Genomic DNA, 22,684 nt, shown 5'->3' with positions numbered 1-22,684 from the left:
ATACCCAGTCAAGCCAAGGAATGCCCTGACTTGAGTCTGGGTTTTTGGAGCTGCCCAGTCCAGAATAGTCTGGATCTTAGGCTGGAGTGGCTGAACTTGGCCTCCACCTACAAGGTGTCCCAAGTAAACCACAGTTCCCTGCCCTATCTTGCATTTGGATGCCTTGATAGAGAGGCCTGCTGATTGCAGAGCCTTCAAAACCTTCTTCAGGTGGACCAGGTGATCCTGCCAGCTGGAGCTAAAGACAGCAATATTGTCAAGATAAGCTGCCCTGAAGGACTCCAAACCAGCAAGTACTTGATTCACCAACCTTTGGAAGGTGGCAGGGGCATTCTTTAAACCAAAGGGCATAACAGTAAACTGATAATGCCCATCAGGTGTGGAGAATGCTGTCTTTTCTTTTGCTCCAGGTGCCATTTTGATTTGCCAGTACCCTGCTGTCAAGTCAAAGGTACTTAAGAATTTGGCAGCACCTAATTTGTCAATCAGTTCATCAGCCCTAGGAATGGGATGGGCATCTGTCTTGGTGACAGAAGTAAGTCCTCTGTAGTCCACACAAAACCTCATCTCTCTCTTTCCATCTTTGGTGTGAGGTTTGGGGACTAAGACCACTGGGCTAACCCAGGGGCTGTCAGAGTGCTCAATGACTCCCAATTCCAGCATCTTGTGGACTTCCACTTTAATGCTTTCCTTAACTTGGTCAGACTGTCTGAATATTTTGTTTTTGACAGGCATGCCGTCTCCTGTGTCCACATCATGGGTACACAGGTGTGTCTGACCAGGGGTTAGGGAAAAGAGCTCAGCAAACTGTTGCAGGACCTTCCTACAATCAGATTGCTGTTGGCTAGAGAGGGTGTCTGAATAGATCACTCCATCTACTGAACCATCTTTAGGGTTTGATGAGAGGAGATCAGGGAGAGGTTCACTCTCAGCTTCCTGGTTCTCATCTGTTACCATCAACAGATTCACATCAGCCCTATCATGGAAGAGCTTAAGGCGGTTCACATGGATCACCCTCTTGGGGCTCCTGCTAGTGCCTAGGTCCACCAGGTAGGTGACCTGACTCTTCTTCTCTAGTACTGGGTAAGGGCCACTCCATTTGTCCTGGAGTGCCCTGGGAGCCACAGGCTCCAGAACCCAGACTTTCTGCCCTGGTTGAAATTCAACCATTGCAGCCTTTTGGTCATACCAAAACTTCTGGAGCTGTTGGCTGGCCTCAAGGTTTTTACTTGCCTTTTCCATGTACTCTGCCATCCTTGAACGTAGGCCAAGTACATAGTCCACTATGTCTTGTTTAGGCTCATGAAGAGGTCTCTCCCTGCCTTCTTTCACAAGAGCTAGTGGTCCCCTACAGGGTGGCCAAACAGAAGTTCAAAGGGTGAGAACCCTCTTCCCTTCTGAGGCACCTCTCTGTAAGCGAAAAGCAGACATGGCAAGAGGACATCCCATCTCCTTTTGAGTTTTTCAGGGAGCCCCATGATCATGCCTTTTAATGTCTTGTTGAATCTCTCAACAAGGCCATTAGTTTGTGGATGGTAGGGTGTGGTGAATTTATAAGTCACTCCACACTCATTCCACATGTGTTTCAGGTATGCTGACATGAAGTTGGTACCTCTGTCAGACACCACCTCCTTAGGAAAACCCACTCTGGTAAAGATACCAATGAGGGCCTTGGCTACTGCAGGGGCAGTAGTCGACCTAAGGGGAATAGCTTCAGGGTATCTAGTAGCATGATCCACTACTACTAGTATGTACATATTCCCTGAGGCTGTGGGAGGTTCAAGTGGGCCCACTATGTCCACACCCACTCTTTCAAAGGGGACCCCCACCACTGGAAGTGGAATGAGGGGGGCCTTTGGGTGTCCACCTGTCTTACCACTGGCTTGACAGGTGGTACAGGAGACACAAACCTCCTTGACTTTCTGGGACATGTTGGGCCAGTAGAAGTGGTTGACTAGTCTCTCCCACGTCTTGGTTTGTCCCAAATGCCCAGCAAGAGGAATATCATGGGCTAAGGTCGGTATGAACTCCCTAAACACCTGAGGCACTACCACTCTCCTAGTGGCACCAGGTTTGGGATCTCTTGCCTCAGTGTAAAAGAGGCCATCTTCCCAATAGACCCTATGTGTTCCAGTTTTCTTGCCATTGGACTCTTCAGCAGCTTGATGCCTAAGGCCTTCAAGAGAGGGACAGGTTTCTTGCCCCTTACACAACTGTTCCCTTGAGGGTCCCCCTGGGCCTAAGAGCTCAACCTGATAAGGTTCTAACTCTAGAGGCTCAGTTCCCTCAGAGGGAAGAACTTCTTCCTGAGAAGAGAGGTTCTCTTTTTGTTGTTGTGTTGCAGCTGGTTTCCCAGCTGTCTTTCCTTTTCTCTTGGTAGGCTGGGCCCTTCTTCCAGGCTCCAACTCTACTTTTTCATCCTGAGCCTTGCACTGTGCCCTTGTCTTGACACACACCAGTTCAGGGATACCCAGCATGGCTGCATGGGTTTTCAGTTCTACCTCAGCCCATGCTGAGGACTCCAGGTCATTTCCAAGCAAACAGTCTACTGGGATATTTGAGGAGACCACCACCTGTTTCAGGCCATTGACCCCTCCCCACTCTAAAGTTACCATAGCCATGGGATGTACTTTAGTCTGATTGTCAGCGTTGGTGACTGGATAAGTTTGTCCAGCCAGGTATTGACCAGGGGAAACCAGTTTCTCTGTCACCACGGTGACACTGGCACCTGTATCCCTCAGGCCTTCTACACTTGTCCCATTAATTAAGAGCTGCTGCCTGTATTTTTGCATGTTAGGAGGCCAGGCAGCCAGTGTGGCTAAATCCACCCCACCCTCAGAGACTAATGTAGCTTCAGTGTGACACCTGATTTGCTCTGGGCACACTGTTGATCCCACTTGGAGACTAGCCATTCCAGTGTTAGCTGGAGTGGAGTTAGAAGTGGTACTTTTCTTGGGACAGGCCTTGTCTCCAGTTTGGTGTCCAGGCTGATTACAGCTACGACACCAGGCCTTTTTGGGATCAAAGTTTTTACCCTTGTACCCAAAATTGTATTGTGAAGAGGCTCTGGGCCCACCCTCCTGTGCAGGTTTTTGGGGGCCTGTAGAAGACTCTTTACTATTTTTATTTTTGGATGTCTCAACACTCTTCCCCTGGGGAGGCTTTGTGACCCCTTTCTTTTGGTCACCCCCTGTGGAAGTCTTGGTCACCCTAGTCTTGATTCAATGGTCCGCCTTCTTTCCCAATTCTTGGGGAGAAATTAGTCCTAGGTCTACCAGATGCTGATGCAGTTTATCATTTGAACAATTACTTAATAGGTGTTCTTTCACAAATAAATTGTACAGCCCATCATAATCATTTACACCACTGCCTTGAATCCAACCATCCAGTGTTTTCACTGAGTAGTCCACAAAATCAACCTAGGTCTGACTCGAGGTTTTTTGAGCCCCCCTGAATCTATTTCTATACTCCTCAGTGGAGAATCCAAAGCCCTCAATCAGGGTACCCTTCATGAGGTCATAAGATTCTGCATCTTTTCCAGAGAGTGTGAGGAGTCTATCCCTACACTTTCCAGTGAACATTTCCCAAAGGAGAGCACCCCAGTGAGATCTGTTTACTTTTCTGGTTGCACAAGCCCTCTCAAAAGCTGTGAACCATTTGGTGATGTCATCACCATCTTCATATTTAGTTACAATCCCTTTTGGGATTTTCAACATGTCAGGAGAATCTCTGACCCTATTTATGTTGCTTCCACCATTGATGGGACCTAGGCCCATCTCTTGTCTTTCCCTTTCTATGGCTAGGAGCTGTCTCTCCAAAGCCAATCTTTTGGCCATCCTGGCTAACAGGAGGTCATCTTCACTGAGGCTATCCTCAGTGATTCCAGAGGTGCTGGCCCCTCCTGTGAGGGAAGCAGCATCTCTGACTATTATGTTTGGAGTCAGCGATTGAGGGTCCCTGATCTCCCTAATTAGGACTGGAAGGGGGGAATTCTCCTCCAAGTCACTAACATCATCCTCTGGGTTGTCATCCTCAGAGGGGTTGGCTTTTTCAAACTCTGCCAAAAGCTCCTGGAGCTGTTGTTTGGAGGGTCTTAAGCCAACTGGGATTTTCTTTATTTTGCAGAGAGACCTTAGCTCCCTCATCTTAAGATGGAGGTAAGGTGTGAGGTCGAGTTCCACCACATTCTCTTCTGCACCAGGCATTGTGTTTCTAAAAGTTGGTATACTTTTTAAGAATCTAAAACTATCTCTAGAACTTAATTCAAACTTTCACAAAACTTTTAAATTCTAAAAGAAATGCTAACAGGGACTAACACAAGGCCCTAGCAGGACTTTTAAAAATTTAGAAAAATAGCTCAAATTGCAAAAATCTGTTTCTAATGACAATTTTTGGAATTTGTCGTGTGATCAGGTATTGGCTGAGTAGTCCAGCAAATGCAAAGTCTTGTACCCCACCGCTGATCCACCAATGTATGAAGTTGGCTCTGTATGCACTATTTCAAAGTAAGGAATAGTATGCACAGAGTCCAAGGGTTCCCCTTAGAGGTAAGATAGTGGCAAAAAGAGATAATACTAATGCTCTATTTTGTGGTAGTGTGGTCGAGCAGTAGGCTTATCAAAGGAGTAGTGTTAAGCATTTGTTGTACACACACAAGCAATAACTGAGGAACACACACTCAGAGACAATTTCAGGCCAATAGGTTTTTGTATAGAAAAATATATTTTCTTAGTTTATTTTAAGAACCACAGGTTCAAATTTTACATGTAATACTTTAAATGAAAGGTATTGCAGGTAGGTACTTTAGGAACTTTGAATAATCAAAATAGCATACACAGTTTTCATATAAATCACATATAGCCATTTTAAAAGTAGACACATTGCAATTTTCACAGTTCCTGGGGGGAGTAAGAGTTAGTTAGTTTTTGCAGGTAAGTAAACCACCTACGGGGTTCAAGTTTGGGTCCAAGGTAGCCCACCGTTGGGGGTTCAGAGCAACCCCAAAGTTACCACACCAGCAGCTCAGGGCCGGTCAGGTGCAGATGTCAAAGTGGTGCCCAAAACGCATAGGCTTCAATGGAGAAGGGGGTGCCCCGGTTCCAGTCTGCCAGCAGGTAAGTACCCGCGTCTTCGGAGAGCAGACCAGGGGGGTTTTGTAGGGCACCGGGGGGGACACAAGTCAGCACAGAAAGTACACCCTCAGCAGCACGGGCCGGCCGGGTGCAGTGTGCAAACACACGCCGGGTTTCCAATGTAAATCAATGGGAGACCAAGGGGTCTCTTCAGCGATGCAGGCAGGCAAGGGGGGGGCTCCTCGGGGTAGCCACCACCTGGGCAAGGGAGAGGGCCTCCTGGGGGTCACTCCTGCACTGGAGTTCCGATCTTTCAGGTCCTGGGGGCTGCGGGTGCAGAGTCTTTACCAGGCGTCGGGATCTGGGAATCAGGCAGTCGCGGTCAGGGGGGGCCTCGGGATTCCCTCTGCAGGTGTCGCTGTGGGGGTTCAGGGGGGGCAACTCTGGCTACTCACGGTCTCGCAGTTGCCGGGGAGTCCTCCCTGAAGTGTTGTTTCTCCACAAGTCGAGCCGGGGGCGTCGGGTGCAGTGTAGCAAGTCTCACGCTTCCGGCGGGAGATGTAGTTGTTTTAAAGTTGCTCCTTTGGAAACAAAGTTGCAGTCTTGGGTGAACAGGGCCGCTGTCCTCAGGAGTTTCTTGGTCCTTCTAGAGCAGGGCAGTCCTCTGAGGATTCAGAGGTCGCTGGTCCCTGGGGAAAGCGTCGCTGGAGCAGTGTCTTTAGAAGTGGGGAGACAGGCTGGTAGAGCTGGGGCCAAAGCAGTTGGTGTCTCCGTCTTCTCTGCAGGGTTTTTCAGCTTAGCAGTCCTCTTCTTCTTAGGTTGCAGGAATCTGAGTTCCTAGGTTCAGGGGAGCCCCTAAATACAGAATTTAGGGGTGTGTTTAGGTCAGGGAGGGCAGTAGCCAATGGCTACTAGCCCTGAGGGTGGCTACACCCTCTTTGTGCCTCCTCCCAAGGGGAGGGGGTCACATTCCTATCCCTATTGGGGGGATCCTCCATCTGCAAGATGGAGGATTCCTAAAAGTCAGTCTCACTTCAGCTCAGGTTGCCTTAGGGGCTGTCCTGACTGGCCAGTGACTCCTCCTTGTTTTTCTCATTATCTCCTCCGGCCTTGCCGCCAAAAGTGGGGCCGTGGCCGGAGGGGGCGGGCAACTCCACTAGCTTGAATGCCCTGTGGTGCTGTAACAAAGGGGGTGAGCCTTTGAGGCTCACCGCCAGGTGTTACAGCTCCTGCAAGGGGGAGGTGATAAGCATCTCCACCCAGTGCAGGCTTTGTTACTAGCCACAGAGTGACAAAGGCACTCTCCCCATGTGGCCAGCAACATGTCTCGAGTGGGGCAGGCTGCTAAAACCAGTCAGCCTACACGGGTAGTTGGTTAAGGTTTCAGGGGGCACCTATAAGGTGCCCTCTGGGGTGTATGTTACAATAAAATGTACACTGGCATCAGTGTGCATTTATTGTGCTGAGAAGTTTGATACCAAACTTACCAGTTTTCAGTGTAGCCATTATGGTGCTGTGGAGTTCGTGTTTGACAGACTCCCAGACCATATACTCTTATGGCTACCCTGCACTTACAATGTCTAAGGTTTTGCTTAGACACTGTAGGGGCTCAGTGCTCATGCACTGGTGCCCTCACCTATGGTATAGTGCACCCTGCCTTAGGGCTGTAAGGCCTGCTAGAGGGGTGACTTATCTATACTGCATAGGCAGTGTGAGGTTGGCATGGCACCCTGAGGGGAGTGCCATGTCGACTTACTCGTTTTGTCCCCACCAGCACACACAAGCTGGCAAGCAGTGTGTCTGTGCTGAGTGAGGGGTCCCCAGGGTGGCATAAGATATGCTGCAGCCCTTAGAAACCTTCCTTGGCATCAGGGCCCTTGGTACCAGGGGTACCAGTTACAAGGGACTTACCTGGGTGCCAGGGTGTGTCAATTGTGTAAACAAAAGTACAGGTTAGGGAAAGAACACTGGTGCTGGGGCCTGGTTAGCAGTCCTCAGCACACTTTCAAATCAAAACATAGCATCAGCAAAGGCAAAAAGTCAGGGGGTAACCATGCCAAGGAGGCATTTCCTTACACTAATGTATTACATAGACAGAACAAAAGCATTTCGTAAAACTAAACAATTGTTCGTTGCTTTCCAAAAACCCAATGCTGGTAAAACGATATCCAAACAGGGCATAGCCAGATGGATAGTCAAATTTATTCAGACCTGTTACCTCAAAGCTAAAAGAGAATAACCCATTACACCAAAGGCACACTCAACTAGAAAGAAAGGAGCAACAATGGCCTTTCTAGGTAATATACCAATGAGAGAGATTTGTACAGCAGCCACTTGGTCTACACCTCATACCTTTACTAAACATTACTGTGTAGATGTGTTAGCAACACAACAAGCCACAGTAGGACAGGCTGTATTAAGAACGTTATTTCAAACAACTTCAACTCCTACAGGCTGACCACCGCTTTCATGAGGATTACTGCTTTGTAGTCTATTCACAGCATGTGTATCTGCAGCTACACATGCCATCGAACGGAAAATGTCACTTACCCAGTGTACATCTGTTCGTGGCATGTTGCTCTGCAGATTCACATAGAGATGGGAGAGCCAGACTATACACAGAGAAGGCTCCATATCCAGAAGGACACAGGGAAAATAAGAACTCTTCCCCCAATTAAAATGAAACGGAAACTTGTTTCCAGGAAACTGAAAAACAGCCAAAAGCAAAGGTGGCTAAAGAAATAACTCCACCACGTTTTTCGCCACAGCCCTCACCGCAACTGTCCCCAATTGCAACACCCCCAATGATGCAATCACCAACGCACACAGGGATGAGCAAGATGACCCAGATGCATGGGATCTATACGATGCACCAGTATCCGATAATAGTCCCGATTGCTACCCGGCACGACCATCACCACCAGAAGACAGTACTGCTTACATGCAGGTGGTTTCCAGAGCAGCTACTTTCCACAACGTAGCACTGCATTCTGAACCTATGGAGGATGACTTCTTATTCAATACCCTGTCATCAACACATAGCCAATACCAAAGTCTGCCGATGTTACCAGGCATGTTAAAACACGCGAAACAGGTGTTCCAAGACCCAGTCAAAGGTAGGGCCATCACACCTAGGGTGGAGAAGAAGTACAAACCTCCCCCTACGGACCCTGTGTACATCACGCAACAACTAACACCCGACTCTGTGGTAGTAGGGGCAGCCTGGAAAAGGGAAAAATCACAGACTTCGGGGGATGCACCGCCACCCGACAAAGAAAGTCGAAAGTTTGATGCAGCAGGGAAAAGGGTTGCAGCACAAGCAGCCAATCAATGGAGCATTGCCAATTCACAGGCTTTATTGGCAAGATATGATAGGGCTCATTGGGATGAAATGCAACATTTCATTGAACATCTACCCAAAGAGTTTCAAAAGCGTGCACAACAGGTGGTGGAGGAGGGCCAAAGTATCTCCAACAACCAAATAAGGTCGGCTATAGACGCAGCGGACACAGCCGCCAGAACAGTAAACACGGCGGTCACTATTTGGAGACACGCATGGCTACGCACCTCCGGATTTAAACCAGAGATCCAGCAGGCTGTGCTGAATATGCCTTTTAATGGACAACAGTTGTTTGGGCCGGAGGTGGATACAGCTATAGAAAAGCTAAAGAAGGACACGGACACGGCCAAAGCCATGGGAGCGCTCTACTCCCCACACAGCAGAGGCACCTTTAGGAAGCCACACTTTAGAGGGGGGTTTTGGGCCCAAAGCACAGAACCTTCAACCTCACAAGCCAGTCCCACATACCAGGGCCAATACCAAAGAGGAGGTTTCGGGGACAATATAGGGGTGGGCAGTTCACTAAAACAAGAGGGAAATTCCAAAGCCCAAAAACCCCACAAACTAAGCAGTGACTCCAATGTCACAAATCCCCAACACATAACACCAGTGGGGGGGAGACTCACAAATTATTACAAAAATTGGGAAGACATAACTACGGACTCATGGGTCCTAGCCATTATCCAACATGGTTATTGCAAAGAATTCCTACAATTACCACCAAATGTGCCTCCAAAACCACACATGTCCAAACAGCACTTGGATCTATTACAACTAGAAGTCCAAGCGTTGTTACAAAAAGAAGCAATAGAACTAGTACCCAACCATCAGAAAGGAACAGGTGTTTACTCCCTGTATTTTCTAATACCAAAAAAGGACAAAACACTGAGACCCATCTTAGATCTCAGAACACTAAATCTTTACATCAAATTAGATCACTTTCACATGGTAACACTTCAAGACGTGATTCCATTGCTCAAACAACTAGACTACATGTCAACATTAGACCTCAAGGATGCTTACTTCCATATACCCATACATCCTTCCCACAGGAAATACTTAAGGTTTGTAATCCAAGGAGTACATTACCAATTCAAAGTGTTACCATTTGGGATAACAACAGCACCAAGAGTATTTACAAAATGCCTTGCGGTAGTAGCTGCACATATCAGAAGACAGCACATACACGTATTCCCGTACCTAGACGATTGGTTAATAAAAACTAGCACTCAGAAACAGTGTCTTCAACACACAAAATACGTCATAAAAACCCTTCACAAGCTAGGGTTCTCAATAAACTACCTAAAATCACACTTACAACCGTGTCAAATACAACGATACTTAGGAGCAACAATCAACACAGAAAAAGGGATTGCCACTCCAAGTCCACAAAGGGTACAAGCATTCCAAAACGTAATAATAAACATACACCCAAACCAACAGTATCAAGTAAGGTTTGTCATGAAACTTCTAGGCATGATGTCTTCATGCTTAGCCATTGTCCCAAATGCCAGATTACACATGCGGCCCTTACAACAGTGCCTAGCAGCACAATGGACACAAGCACAGGGTCAACTTCAAGATCTAGTGTTGATACACCGCCAAACACACTCCTCGCTTCAATGGTGGAATCCTATAAATTTAAACCAAGGGCAGCCTTTCCAAGACACAGTGCCTCAATACGTGATCACAACAGATGCTTCCATGGTAGGGTGGGGAGCACACCTCAACCAGCACAGCATCCAGGTACAATGGGGCACTCAACAAAGCCAGCTTCATATAAATCAACTAGAACTACTAGCAGTGTTTCTCGCATTTAAAGCATTTCAACCGCTAATAGCCCACAAACACATTCTTGTCAAAACTGACAACATGACAACAATGTATTACCTAAACAAACAGGGAGGGACACACTCATCACAGCTGTGTCTCTTAGCATAGAAGATTTGGCATTGGGTGATTCATAATCATATTCGCCTAATAGCACAGTACATCCCAGGAATTCAAAACCAGTTGGCAGACAATCTCAGTCGAGATCACCAACAGATCCACGAATGGGAAATTCATCCACAGATACTGCAAACTTACTTTCAAAACTGGGGAACACCGCAAATAGATCTATTCGCAACAAAAGCAAACGCAAAATGCCAAAACTTTGCATCCAGGTACCCACACCCTCACTCCAAGGGCAATGCGTAATGGAAGCTTACGCTTTTCCCCCTCTCCCACTCCTTCCGTATCTAGTAAACAAATTGAGTCAAAACAAACTCAAACTAATACTAATAGCACCAACTTGGGCTCGTCAACCATGGTACACGACACTACTAGACCTGTCAGTAGTCCCTCATATAAAACTACCAAACAGGCCAGATTTGTTAACTCAGCACAAACAACGGATCAGACACCCGAATCCAGCATCGCTCAATCTAGCAATCTGGCTCCTGAAGTCTTAGAATTTGGACATTTAGACCTAACACAGGAATGTATGGAGGTCATTAAACAAGCTAGGAAACCTACTACAAGACATTGTTACGCAAATAAATGGAAAAGATTTGTTTATCACTGCCATAATAATCAAATTCAACCACTACATGCGTCAACAAAAAACATTGTAAGCTACTTATTACACTTAAAAAATCAAAGCTAGCTTTTTCGTCTATTAAAATACATCTCACAGCAATATCTGCCTATCTGCAGATTACACATTCAACATCACTTTTTAGAATCCCAGTCATAAGAGCCTTTATGGAGGGTCTAAAAAGAATCATACCCCCAAGAACACCACCAGTTCCCTCATGGAACCTCAATATTCTGTTAACACGACTCATGGGTCCACCATTTGAACCCATGCACTCTTGTGAGATGCAATACGTAACCTGGAAAGTAGCCTTCCTAATAGCTATCACATCTCTTAGAAGAGTAAGTGAAATACAAGCATTTACCATACAAGAACCCTTTATACAAATACACAAACATAAAGTGGTTCTACGCACAAATCCAAAGTTTTTACCAAAGGTTATATCACCGTTCCACCTAAATGAAACTGTGGAACTCCCAGTTTTTTTTTCCACAACCAGACTCAGTAGCCGAAAGGGCATTACATATATTTAGACATCAAAAGGGCACTAATGTATTACATTGATGGAACAAAACAATTTCGCAAAACAAAACAATTGTTTGTAGCCTTTCAAAAACCTCATGCAGGAAATCCAATATCCAAACAAGGCATTGCCAAATGGATAGTTAAGTGTATTCAAACTTGCTATGTTAAAGCAAATAGAGAACTGCCTATTACACCGAAGGCACACTCCACTAGGAAAAAAGGCGCCACAATGGCCTTTCTAGTAAATATACCTATGACAGAAATTTGTAAGGCAGCCACGTGGTCTACGCCTCATACATTCACAAAACTTTACTGTGTGGATGTGTTAACAACACAACAAGCCACAGTAGGACAGGCAGTATTATGGACATTATTTCAAACAACTTCAACTCCTATAGGCTAAACCACCGCTTTTGGGGAGATAACTGCTTACTAGTCTATGCACAGCATGTGTATCTGCAGCTACACATGCCATCGAACGGAAAATGTCATTTACCCAGTGTACATCTGTTTGTGGCATGAGACGCTGCAGATTCACATGTGCCCTCCCGCCTCCCCGGGAGCCTGTAGCCGTTATGAGTTGATCAGAATTATATATATATATTACATGTTAATAAAACTTGTACATTTGTAAATTTTTAAATATAAATCACTTTTAGACACATTATGTACATACATACTTACTCCATTGCATGGGCACTATTACTAGATACACAACTCCTACCTCACCCTCTGCGGGAAAAACAATCTAAGATGGAGTCGACGCCCATGCGCAATGGAGCCGAAATGGAAGGAGTCCCTCGGTCTTGTGACTCGAAAAGACTTCTTCGAAGAAAAACAACTTGTAACACTCCGAGCCCAACACTAGATGGCAGGATAATGCACAGCATGTGAATCTGCAGCGTCTCATGCCGCGAACAGATGTACACTGGGTAAGTGACATTTTCCATATATATATATATATATATATATGGCAAAAAGGTGCACACCAAGACAAACTAAATTGCAAAGTTTTAATTTTTTACAGTTAATCTTTTGTTTTATGTTGCCAAGTCTTCTTTTCTCACTTTGTACTCATGTTTTGTTTTGGTTTCCAGTGGGCATTGTTCTCAAAGGATGACTAGTATCCTATTCTAAATATTGCAAAGCAACATAATTTTTTACTTATGTGTAATTTTGTTATGTGTAATAACACATAATTGTGCAGTACTCCCCAGTCCACCCCACTCCAATCCAATCTGCCCAATTGTAATTCAAAACATTCACCACAATCCACTCCAACTCACCACACTCCAATCCTCCCAACACATCCCACTCCAGTCTGTCCCAATCCAAAACAGTCTGCCCCACTACAATCCAAACATATCTGCCCCACTCCAGTGCAGCGATACAATCTGCCTCACCCCAATTCAAAACAATCTGCCCTACCCCAATTCAAAACAATCTGCCCTACCCCAATTCAAAACAATCTGCCCTACCCCAATCCAAAACAATCTACTCCAATCCAAAACTATCTTCCCCCCTCCAATCCTAAACAACCTGCACCCCTTCAATTTACCTCACTCCAATCCAAAACAATATACCTCAATCCAGTCCAAAACAATCCGCCCTACTCCAGTCTGACCCACTCCAATCCAAAACAATCAGTCTCACTTCAGTCTGTCCCACTCCAGTCTTCCCTACTACAATCAAAAACATTCTACCCCACTTCAGTCCAAAACAATCCACCCCAGTCCAAAACAGTCTGCCCCACTACAATTTAAAACAATCTGCCTACTACAAATCAAAACAGTCTGCCCCACTCCAGTCTATCCCAGCATAATCCAAACATTCACCCCCACTCCAATCCAAACAATGTGCCTCCACTCCAGTCCAAAACAATCTGCACCACTCCAATCCATGAGAATCTACCCCACTCCGCCCTGCTCCAATACAAAACAATCTGCACCAAACCAATCTGCCCCACTTCAGTCAAAAACAATCTGCCCCACTGTTAACCAAAACAATTTGCCCCACTCCAGTCCAAAGCAATTTGCACCACTCCAATCCAAAACAATCTCCCCACTCCAATCCAAAACAATCTGCCCCACTCCAATCCAAAACAATCTGCCCCACTCCAATCCAAAACAATCTGCCCGCTCCAATCCAAAACAATCTGCCCTGCTCCAATCCAAAACAATCTGCCCTGCTCCAATCCAAAACAATCTGCCCCACTCCAATTCAAAACTAACCGCCCCACTCCAATCCAAAACTATCTGCCCCACTCAAATCTGCCCCCTCCAATCTAAAACATTCTACCACACCCCAATCCATCCCACTCCAGTCCACTTTACCTTAATCCTTCCCAGCCAAATCCAGTTCACCCTAATCCACCCCACTCCAAACCTATGAACCCCAATCCACCTTAATCCACCCGCCCCACTCCAATCTAATCCACCCCACTCCACATCAGTCCAGTCCACCTCACTCCACACCAGTCTAATCCACCCCACTCCAATTCATCCTACTCCAGTCCCACTACAATCCACCCCACCCTAATCCAATCCACCCCACCCCAGTTATTCACCCCACTCAATCCAATCCAGTCCACCTCACTCCATTCCTGTCCATCCCAGTCTGCCCCCACAATTCACTTCACTCAATCCAGTTCACCCCGATCCAATCCACCCCAACTCAATGCATTCTACCCCACTCCAATCCACCATACCACACCCCAGTCCAGTCCAACCCACCCAAGTCTATTCCACCCCACTCCAATCCACCCCATTTCAGTTCACCCTACTCAAATCCAGTCCACCCCATCCACTCCAGTCCATGCCATTCCACAACACCCTACTCTACTCCAGTCCTCCCCACTCTAATCTAACCCTCCCCACTCTAATTCAATCCTAGTCACTCTACTTCTATCCACCGCACTCTATTCCAATCCACCCACTCTATTCCCATCCACCCCAGTACAACTACCATATGCCACCTTCTTTCTGGACAAGTTGGTGTTCCAAAGAGGGTGTTGCCCTTTCCCTTCCATTGGTGGGGGGGAGGGGAGGTGTTATCATTCTCCCCATTTCCCTCAGCTCTATCAATGTAGGGCGGGGAGGGGTTTTCTGGTGCGACGAAAGGGAAGGAGGAGCAGAAATGGACCTTATCCAGATGGATTGGTCTCTGCATGAACATGTGCTGTGCTGTGCCTTGACTAACATAGAGCTCCGACTGCTATAGCTAAAGCTGCCACTACAGCCTTAGGCAGGGCTGTTCCAGTACTAGACAACCACCAGGCGGCTACTCCAGTGTCCATCCACACTTTCGTCAGGCATAATTGCCTTGTTTCACGAACCCATAGAGGTAGTTAGTTAGGATTTCTTGGTGTGAAGTCCAATTCTCTGAACTTCCATGTTTCAGGAGGCACCGCTTTAGTATCTGTTCAAAAGGTATAGTATCTGCATTTAGAAGAAAATATTACTTTTGTAACACTGTCTGCTGGATATTCAACCTAACTGCATATGACTCACTGCCCGCCCACCTCCATAGTCCTTGAAGTGTCTTTCTAGGTGTTAATAAGGTTACGAGGTGGATCCTGCATACTATTAAGGTTAACAATCTGTTACTGATACTCCCATTTGTAATGGTGCAGAATGCTTTATGGTAAAATAATGTCAGCATGCTGGGGTGGCACCTATGTACTGCTCTGTGCCATCCCTTCCTTGAGACAGGGTGAGGTCACTGTGCATGCCAGTGACACCAGCTATTAATGATTGGGAACAAGTCCTTGTAAAAGTTTCAAAATCCAGTGGGCCACCTGAGGGAATTCAAAATATGAGGAACCTTGTGTTTAGATGGAGTACCTACAAAAAATGAGGGTTAGCCAGGTTAAGTGACTTATTCTTTAGTTTAATCATTTCATCACTCAATATTTTGTTCCTAAGATATTTTCTGTAGCATTGGCTTTTTCCCTAATATGTTTTAAGTTTGGAGTCGCCCCATCTAACACTGATGTTTCCCTTTAAACATATACACTTACCCTTCTCCGATCCCATATTTTCCATCTCTGATCCCCTCTATTCCTTCTCCAGTCCCTTTTTTTCTTATCCGATCCCTTTTTCCTTCTCTATTATCATCTTTTGCTTGTCTTATTCCCTTTCTTGGTCTGTGCCATGTCTGCAACCTAGTTTGTATCCTCTTGTTGTTCTGTTGCTGAAGGGGGTGCTGCCTAAGACACTATGCAGTTAGAAAAAGAAGTATAAGAGAACAGAGGACTAGCAATGTCACAAACAGACCTTTCTGGAGTTGACTTACACACAATGTAAAATACAGCGGCATTTATAGAGGTCTTTGACCAGCAAAGACGTTTTCTTGTCTTTTGACAATGTGACTGATAACTTTTAGAGCCACCTCGGATTATCTCACAACACAGGGGCCACATCCACCGCAGTGGACAAGAGCCTTTCTCTGGCTTTGCTCAGATTAGTACAGGTGACAGGTGCTTGGGGGCCCTTGCCTGATGAATCCCCCTCCTCTCTAAAAGTGTCCTGGAGGTGTTAGAGGTCTCTGTTTCCATAACTGCTGCAGTCTTGACTTTTCTCTATTCTAGAAGGGCTTTTGGGGACTTGTGCTGAAATGGGAGTGCAGCTTTGTATGTTATGTTCTCAGTAACAAATCTGAAGAGGTAGATTTTCCGTATAGGACTCTTAAGGCATTTTAGGAGATACTTACGGGACAACTTATTCCCACTCCTTAACATACTATTTCGTTTCAACTCACTTGATGTTCTCTAATTGTGTACTTAACTTGTGCAAGTTTTTATCAAGGTTTTTTTTCTATAAAGATCTGAAGAATGTGGAGGTGATGACTGGTTTAAATAAAAACAGTTGGAAAGCAGATAATAATGTCAATTTGTGTGCAATATTTAGCAGTTCGCAAACTAGACTATTTAGCTATGATTTCAATAAATATAAAGTACCTATCTAGATTGTTATTGATTGTAAATCTTACTAGGAATTGTCACAATAACAAGGCCTGGTGTTGCAATTGTGACATTGCATAGTTTTATTTATTTTCTCTGTGGCGCAGCCTTTATGTAATTGCCAAAAAGATATAATTTTGATTAGTTAGACACAGTTGTTTGGTTTTCATGCAGGTCACAGTTGTTTGGTTTTCATGCAGGTCATGAAGCTATACTTGTACAAGTGAAACAGCTACAGTGTGAACTAGACGCTTGCAGAACCAAGGCTGCACAGGGAGCAGAAACGTCAGAGAAGCAGCTTGACGGGATGAGAGCACAGCTACTGGATCATCAAGAAATTCTAAGGGCCAGTAAAGACAACGTAAGCATGCTACTGTGTTTGATTTTAGCAACAAAACATTTGAACATAGTGGCCATACACACAGTACACCTAGTGTGAGAAGGCTGTTTTACTAATTAGTGCATTCTTCTCAAAGTTATCGAAATTCAGAGAGCTGTAAAACCATTTGGTAGGTAAATAAGTGGTCAACTGTTTTTACATTTATACTTCAACTTTTTATGCTGTGGCTTAACATGCAGGTCATCCACAGCCAAGATTAACAGTCAGTAACAGGCACAGTATAATGTTTACAGGGGAAACTATGCACAAAGATAATAAAAACTTCCTTTCACTTCACATGCTGATACCACCAAGATTCACATGGGACCCGAACCTACAACACTTTGGAAGTGTGGAATTACAAAGACTCCCCTGTTAAATTACAGGGAGTGCAGAATTATTAGGCAAGTTGTATTTTTGAGGATTAATTTTATTATTGAACAACAACCATGTTCTCAATGAACCCAAAAAACTCATTAATATCAAAGCTGAATATTTTTGGAAGTCGTTTTTAGTTTGTTTTTAGTTTTAGCTATGTTAGGGTGATATCTGTGTGTGCAGGTGACTATTACTGTGCATAATTATTAGGCAACTTAACAAAAAAAAATATATACCCATTTCAATTATTTATTATTACCAGTGAAACCAATATAACATCTCAACATTCACAAATATACATTTCTGACATTCAAAAACAAAACAAAAACAAATCAGTGACCAATATAGCCACCTTTCTTTGCAAGGACACTCAAAAGCCTGCCATCCATGGATTCTGTCAGTGTTTTGATCTGTTCACCATCAACATTGCGTGCAGCAGCAACCACAGCCTCCCAGACACTGTTCAGAGAGGTGTACTGTTTTCCCTCCTTGTAAATCTCACATTTGATGATGGACCACAGGTTCTCAATGGGGTTCAGATCAGGTGAACGAGGAGGCCATGTCATTAGATTTCCTTCTTTTATGCCCTTTCTTGCCAGCCACGCTGTGGAGTACTTGGACGCGTGTGATGGAGCATTGTCCTGCATGAAAATCATGTTTTTCTTGAAGGATGCAGACTTCTTCCTGTACCACTGCTTGAAGAAGGTGTCTTCCAGGAACTGGCAGTAGGAATGGGAGTTGAGCTTGACTCCATCCTCAACCCGAAAAGGCCCCACAAGCTCATCTTTGATGATACCAGCCCAAACCAGTACTCCACCTCCACCTTGCTGGCGTCTGAGTCGGACTGGAGCTCTTTGCCCTTTACCAATCCAGCCACGGGCCCATCCATCTGGCCCATCAAGACTCACTCTAATTTCATCAGTCCATAAAACCTTAGAAAAATCAGTCTTGAGATATTTCTTGGCCCATTCTTGACGTTTCAGCTTGTGTGTCTTGTTCAGTGGTGGTCAGCCTTTCTTACCTTGGCCATGTCTCTGAGTATTGCACACCTTGTGCTTTTGGGCACTCCAGTGATGTTGCAGCTCTGAAATATGGCCAAACTGGTGGCAAGTGGCATCGTGGCAGCTGCACGCTTGACTTTTCTCAGTTCATGGGCAGTTATTTTGCGCCTTGGTTTTTCCACACGCTTCTTGCGACCCTGTTGACTATTTTGAATGAAACGCTTGATTGTTCGATGATCACGCTTCAGAAGCTTTGCAATTTTAAGAGTGCTGCATCCCTCTGCAAGATATCTCACTATTTTTGACTTTTCTGAGCCTGTCAAGTCCTTCTTTTGACCCATTTTGCCAAAGGAAAGGAAGTTGCCTAATAATTATGCACACCTGATATAGGGTGTTGATGTCATTAGACCACACCCCTTCTCATTACAGAGATGCACATCACCTAATATGCTTAATTGGTAGTAGGCTTTCGAGCCTATACAGCTTGGAGTAAGACAACATGCATAAAGAGGATGATGTGGTCAAAATACTCATTTGCCTAATAATTCTGCACTCCCTGTATTGACCAATTGTTAAGTCACCGAATGCAACAGTCTTGCGGACTAGAACAAGGCAGGATTGGCTGAAGTCATGACACAGACCTACTTGCCAGCTAACCATCAATGTCTTTGCTTCAGAAAGAGCGGTATTGGAAGTTTGTAAAGGGAAGCATACTTACCTAGTCTAAAGACGTAAGTCCCCAAACCTCTTCCTATTCAAAAGGGAAGAGACACAGTGAGAGATGAATATTCCGTATACATGTTCAGCCTTTGCACATTTAGTATAAAATGCAGACTGCAATGTTCCTCATGCATATTTCTGTTGTAGTTAGTTTATACTCCATATGTTTCTTAATCTTTACATACTAGTCTGAAAACATCTGTGATATCTTCTCAATTCTGAAAAACTGCGCAGTGTATTAATCCGTTTTAGGCATGGCCATTATTTTTGTTAAAATACAAACTGTAAAGCAGAAGTAAAGCCTAAAGCCTACAGCAATACCTGTCATCTTGAGTTTAAGAAGGCAGAGGAACCAGCAGACTAAGCACACATCTGGATTCCTAACCTTTCGGCAAATTACATATAGGTATTAACTAATGTAGTTGCCAGTATGAGGCAAGGCAGCTCAAAAATGATAACCACTACATTATATAAACTGCAAGACTATTCAGATCTTAAGATAAAGCAACTGATTTGGAAATAATTATTCAAGTTTTAAGTATGCGCACTGGCAAACCTTTGACCCGACAATCACAACTTGATGTTCAGCGTTTGGTCGTGACTTCAGAAGGACACTTCTCACTGGTCTTGCTCAGCAGCTGATGAATATTTCTCATCAGGGAACCATCAAGAAGCTATTGTTAAAAGAGCTGCCAGTTTAACTTAAACTGCCTTGTTAATCATTTGCAGAGTTCAAGTTTAATTTCTCCGTGCCTTTTTAAATTCTACAATGAGGGAAAGAAAATATTTACAGAAAGAAGAGCTACTTCTTCTCTTCATGGTAAGCAAGAAAAATGCTGGTCTCCCAAATGCAGAGGAGGTTGAGGTGATTAGTTATACTAAGAATGGCCACACTGGGTGCAGGTGAGGTGATTATTTATACTAAGAGTGGCCATTTATGTACCATACACAAACTTAAAACACAAGTTATTCACCAAACTCATTTCATCAGGCTTATGAAAGATAGTTTCCTTGTGTGATTTAAACTTATGCACTCAGTTTAACTTGCTGGATTTGCAGTGGATTGAATGCTGATCTATTTTCCCAGGATTGAAACTTAGGGCCATATGTATGAACACATTTTCCCATAGACACAAAATGGGTAAAACCCTTTGGTACATCTGGCCCTTAGTCATCTAAGCTGTGCTACCAATATTGAATACTGAGACTTGCTGGACACGCACAGATTTCTGCTGAGGATGTTAGAAGCTGCTAACTATCTTACCAGTTGATACAAAATAAGAACACTGTGACACGTTATGTCACAGTAAGGTCGACAACATTAGACAGACATCATTGAGTATATTCAGTACCTGATTTTCATCACTACCTACTAAATCTGATGGTCACTTCTTGCAGATTCCTTAGGTTTTAAATATCCCCTAGGCACCAGACTAGATTCAGACATCTATTCCTTCAGCAGCCCCTCTCCAGCACCCGTTGGTAGTGCCGTATACCTCCAGTCATGGTTTTGTCCCCTAGAATGTGGCAAAAGAGGCCCACATATGGCTCCGCCTGGTACACTGTCATCAGTTTCTGTTAGTCACGCTTTATGGCAATGGTCTGGAGCTCTTCATATTTACCACATTTTTACAGTGTCTATGACACCATTTAAGTCAAATATCTCCTCTTGAGGTCTCAGGGACCAAACCTTGTCAACCATTTTGGCAGAGTATGATTTTCCTTAATTCTGATATTTCTATATGATCCCGAGAACCTGTTCACAAACCTTTAGCATTTGATTACTGCACTTCCCACAAAAAACGTAAGAAGCACCTTTCAGGGAACAGTGTTCCCTGAACTGTTCATGGGCTCTGCGGTGCCATTAACGGACACTGGTATCTTCCTTGTCTTTTTCATGGGCGATTCGGTTCTTAAGAAATGTAAAGCTGAATTTGTGACTTTATTTGCTTTCCCACAGCTGATTGAGGCCTTTTGACAGACCCTCTTGGATGTATTCATCCATCTTGTCTGATTTCCAAGGGAAGGCATATTGTGTGGGCTAAGCGATTCTGGCTGCTCCAGCGACACTGACTCCACTGCACCATAAGCTTCTGTCTTGGTGCTGATTTTGAGGATGTAACTGCTGGTGAAGGTACCGGTCCGATTGTCATCTGTGCTGATTCCGACACATGCACAGATGATTAACTCTGAGCTGTTATCAGTGCTGTCTTAGCTCTCAAAGACCACAGAAATTATTCGGGTGATTAGAAAAAATGTAATAGCTTCCTTCAAGGATTCGCCTGTTGCTGAGCTTGTTCTTATAGCCCATATATTCGCTAGAATGGAAGATTTGTTCGGCTTACATTCAAACGCACTGAATACGTTTGGCATATAAAGCAGTATGATTTGAAGGCTGATGTCTTCCTTACCACATTTTGACCTTCAAAACGCTAGTGAATTTGATGCATCCCAGAAGGTGATATACCCTATCCTGTGAGACCTCTTTCTAAAAATATTTTTTCATTTGTGTCTGCTGTTTGTAAAACATTGGAGGCCCTTGATGTACCTTTGGGGTGCCTCAGGAACCAAAATTAAACATCTTTGCAGAAAACCTACAGTAGTTTTTGATGTCTACGGAACCCCTACTGTCAATCAACAAGGCACTACTTGAACTAGTGCTGTCTGTCTGGGAGAAACACAATTTGAGCTTTTGGGCAAAGAACCTCTTCTGCAGTTGACTCTCAGTGGTAACTGTGGTCCAGCAGTCAAAGGCCCCCTCAAAGGGGAAACTATAGCTATAGGTGGGGTGAACTTGATCCTAGGAGTTGTCAGGCAGATCCCTGTCCCACTCTCTTCCTTATAATGTGGTTGGGTTACTCCCTATTCACTGGTGGCTGCATCCAGGGAACGCTCACTGGTCGTATGTACTCAGGAATTCCCCTTTTGAATCTTGAGGAATCAGTCAAAAGCGTCTGTGGTACTGCAACACTGACTCAACTTCCCAATTCTAATCTTACGCACTTTGGTGGTATGGAAGCGTTCAGGCGGGGTGTGTGCGTTCCAACCCCCCTGTTTATATACAATTGTGTGAGGTAGTGGCTTATGAACTCTGGTGGTATGGACGCAGTCAACGGTTCAGCAACTGCTATCTCTGCGGGCACTCAAGTCCTGATCCTATTTGGTGAATTCAGGGTGCTTGCGATACAGGCAGCAGCACCGGACAGGTCCAGGCTCTTTCTCGAACAGCACTGCCGGGTTGTCCAAGCGATTGGAGATGCTCCCACTCTGCAAAGACAGGGTAAGTCACTGTTTCCTTCATGGAAGGTCTGGAGAATTAGATCCTCCAACGAGTGTGCGACATCTCTGGCAGTGTCCTTCACTGTCCTCGGGGGAATCAGTCAAGTGCAGGCCTTGGTGTGCAGAATTGGATAACTGGTCACAGCCACAACAACCCTGACTTTTGGCAATGTCGTTAATGGCAGCCCCTTCTGGCATACAGGGTTGCCACTGTGCTTCCATTCTAAGTGCAAACTTCTCAGGCACACTCACCACGGCTGCCCCTGCTGGCATAGGGGGTCACCAATTAAGGCACACACAAGTCTCAATGCTCTGGCAACAAATAGTTCAGTGGTGGCCCCCTCTGGCATATGGGTCACTGCAACAAGGCGGTGCAGGCTTGCACTTCCTGCACGGCGCTCACCACACAGCACGGGTCACAGCGGCCCTCTCCTGGCTTGCGGGGCTCACTG

General features: G+C 45.0%; 1 protein-coding gene across 3 annotated transcripts in view; it reads left to right on the top strand.

The window, feature by feature from the left end:
- The window catches only part of GOLGA1 (golgin A1), a 234,675-nt gene that overhangs the window by 162,593 nt on the left and 49,398 nt on the right, over window positions 1-22,684 (top strand). For all 3 annotated transcript variants that reach the window (XM_069241738.1, XM_069241739.1, XM_069241737.1), the window contains one exon: window positions 16,676-16,836. In XM_069241738.1, coding sequence (XP_069097839.1) covers window positions 16,676-16,836 — 161 coding nt within the window. The remainder of the gene's footprint in view (window positions 1-16,675; window positions 16,837-22,684) is intronic.

This window comes from Pleurodeles waltl, chromosome 6 (genome assembly GCF_031143425.1).
Source record: "Pleurodeles waltl isolate 20211129_DDA chromosome 6, aPleWal1.hap1.20221129, whole genome shotgun sequence".
NCBI classification, from domain to species: domain Eukaryota; kingdom Metazoa; phylum Chordata; class Amphibia; order Caudata; family Salamandridae; genus Pleurodeles; species Pleurodeles waltl.
The sequence above is the reverse complement of the archived record's forward strand: the minus strand, read 5'-3'. Positions and strand labels throughout refer to the sequence as shown.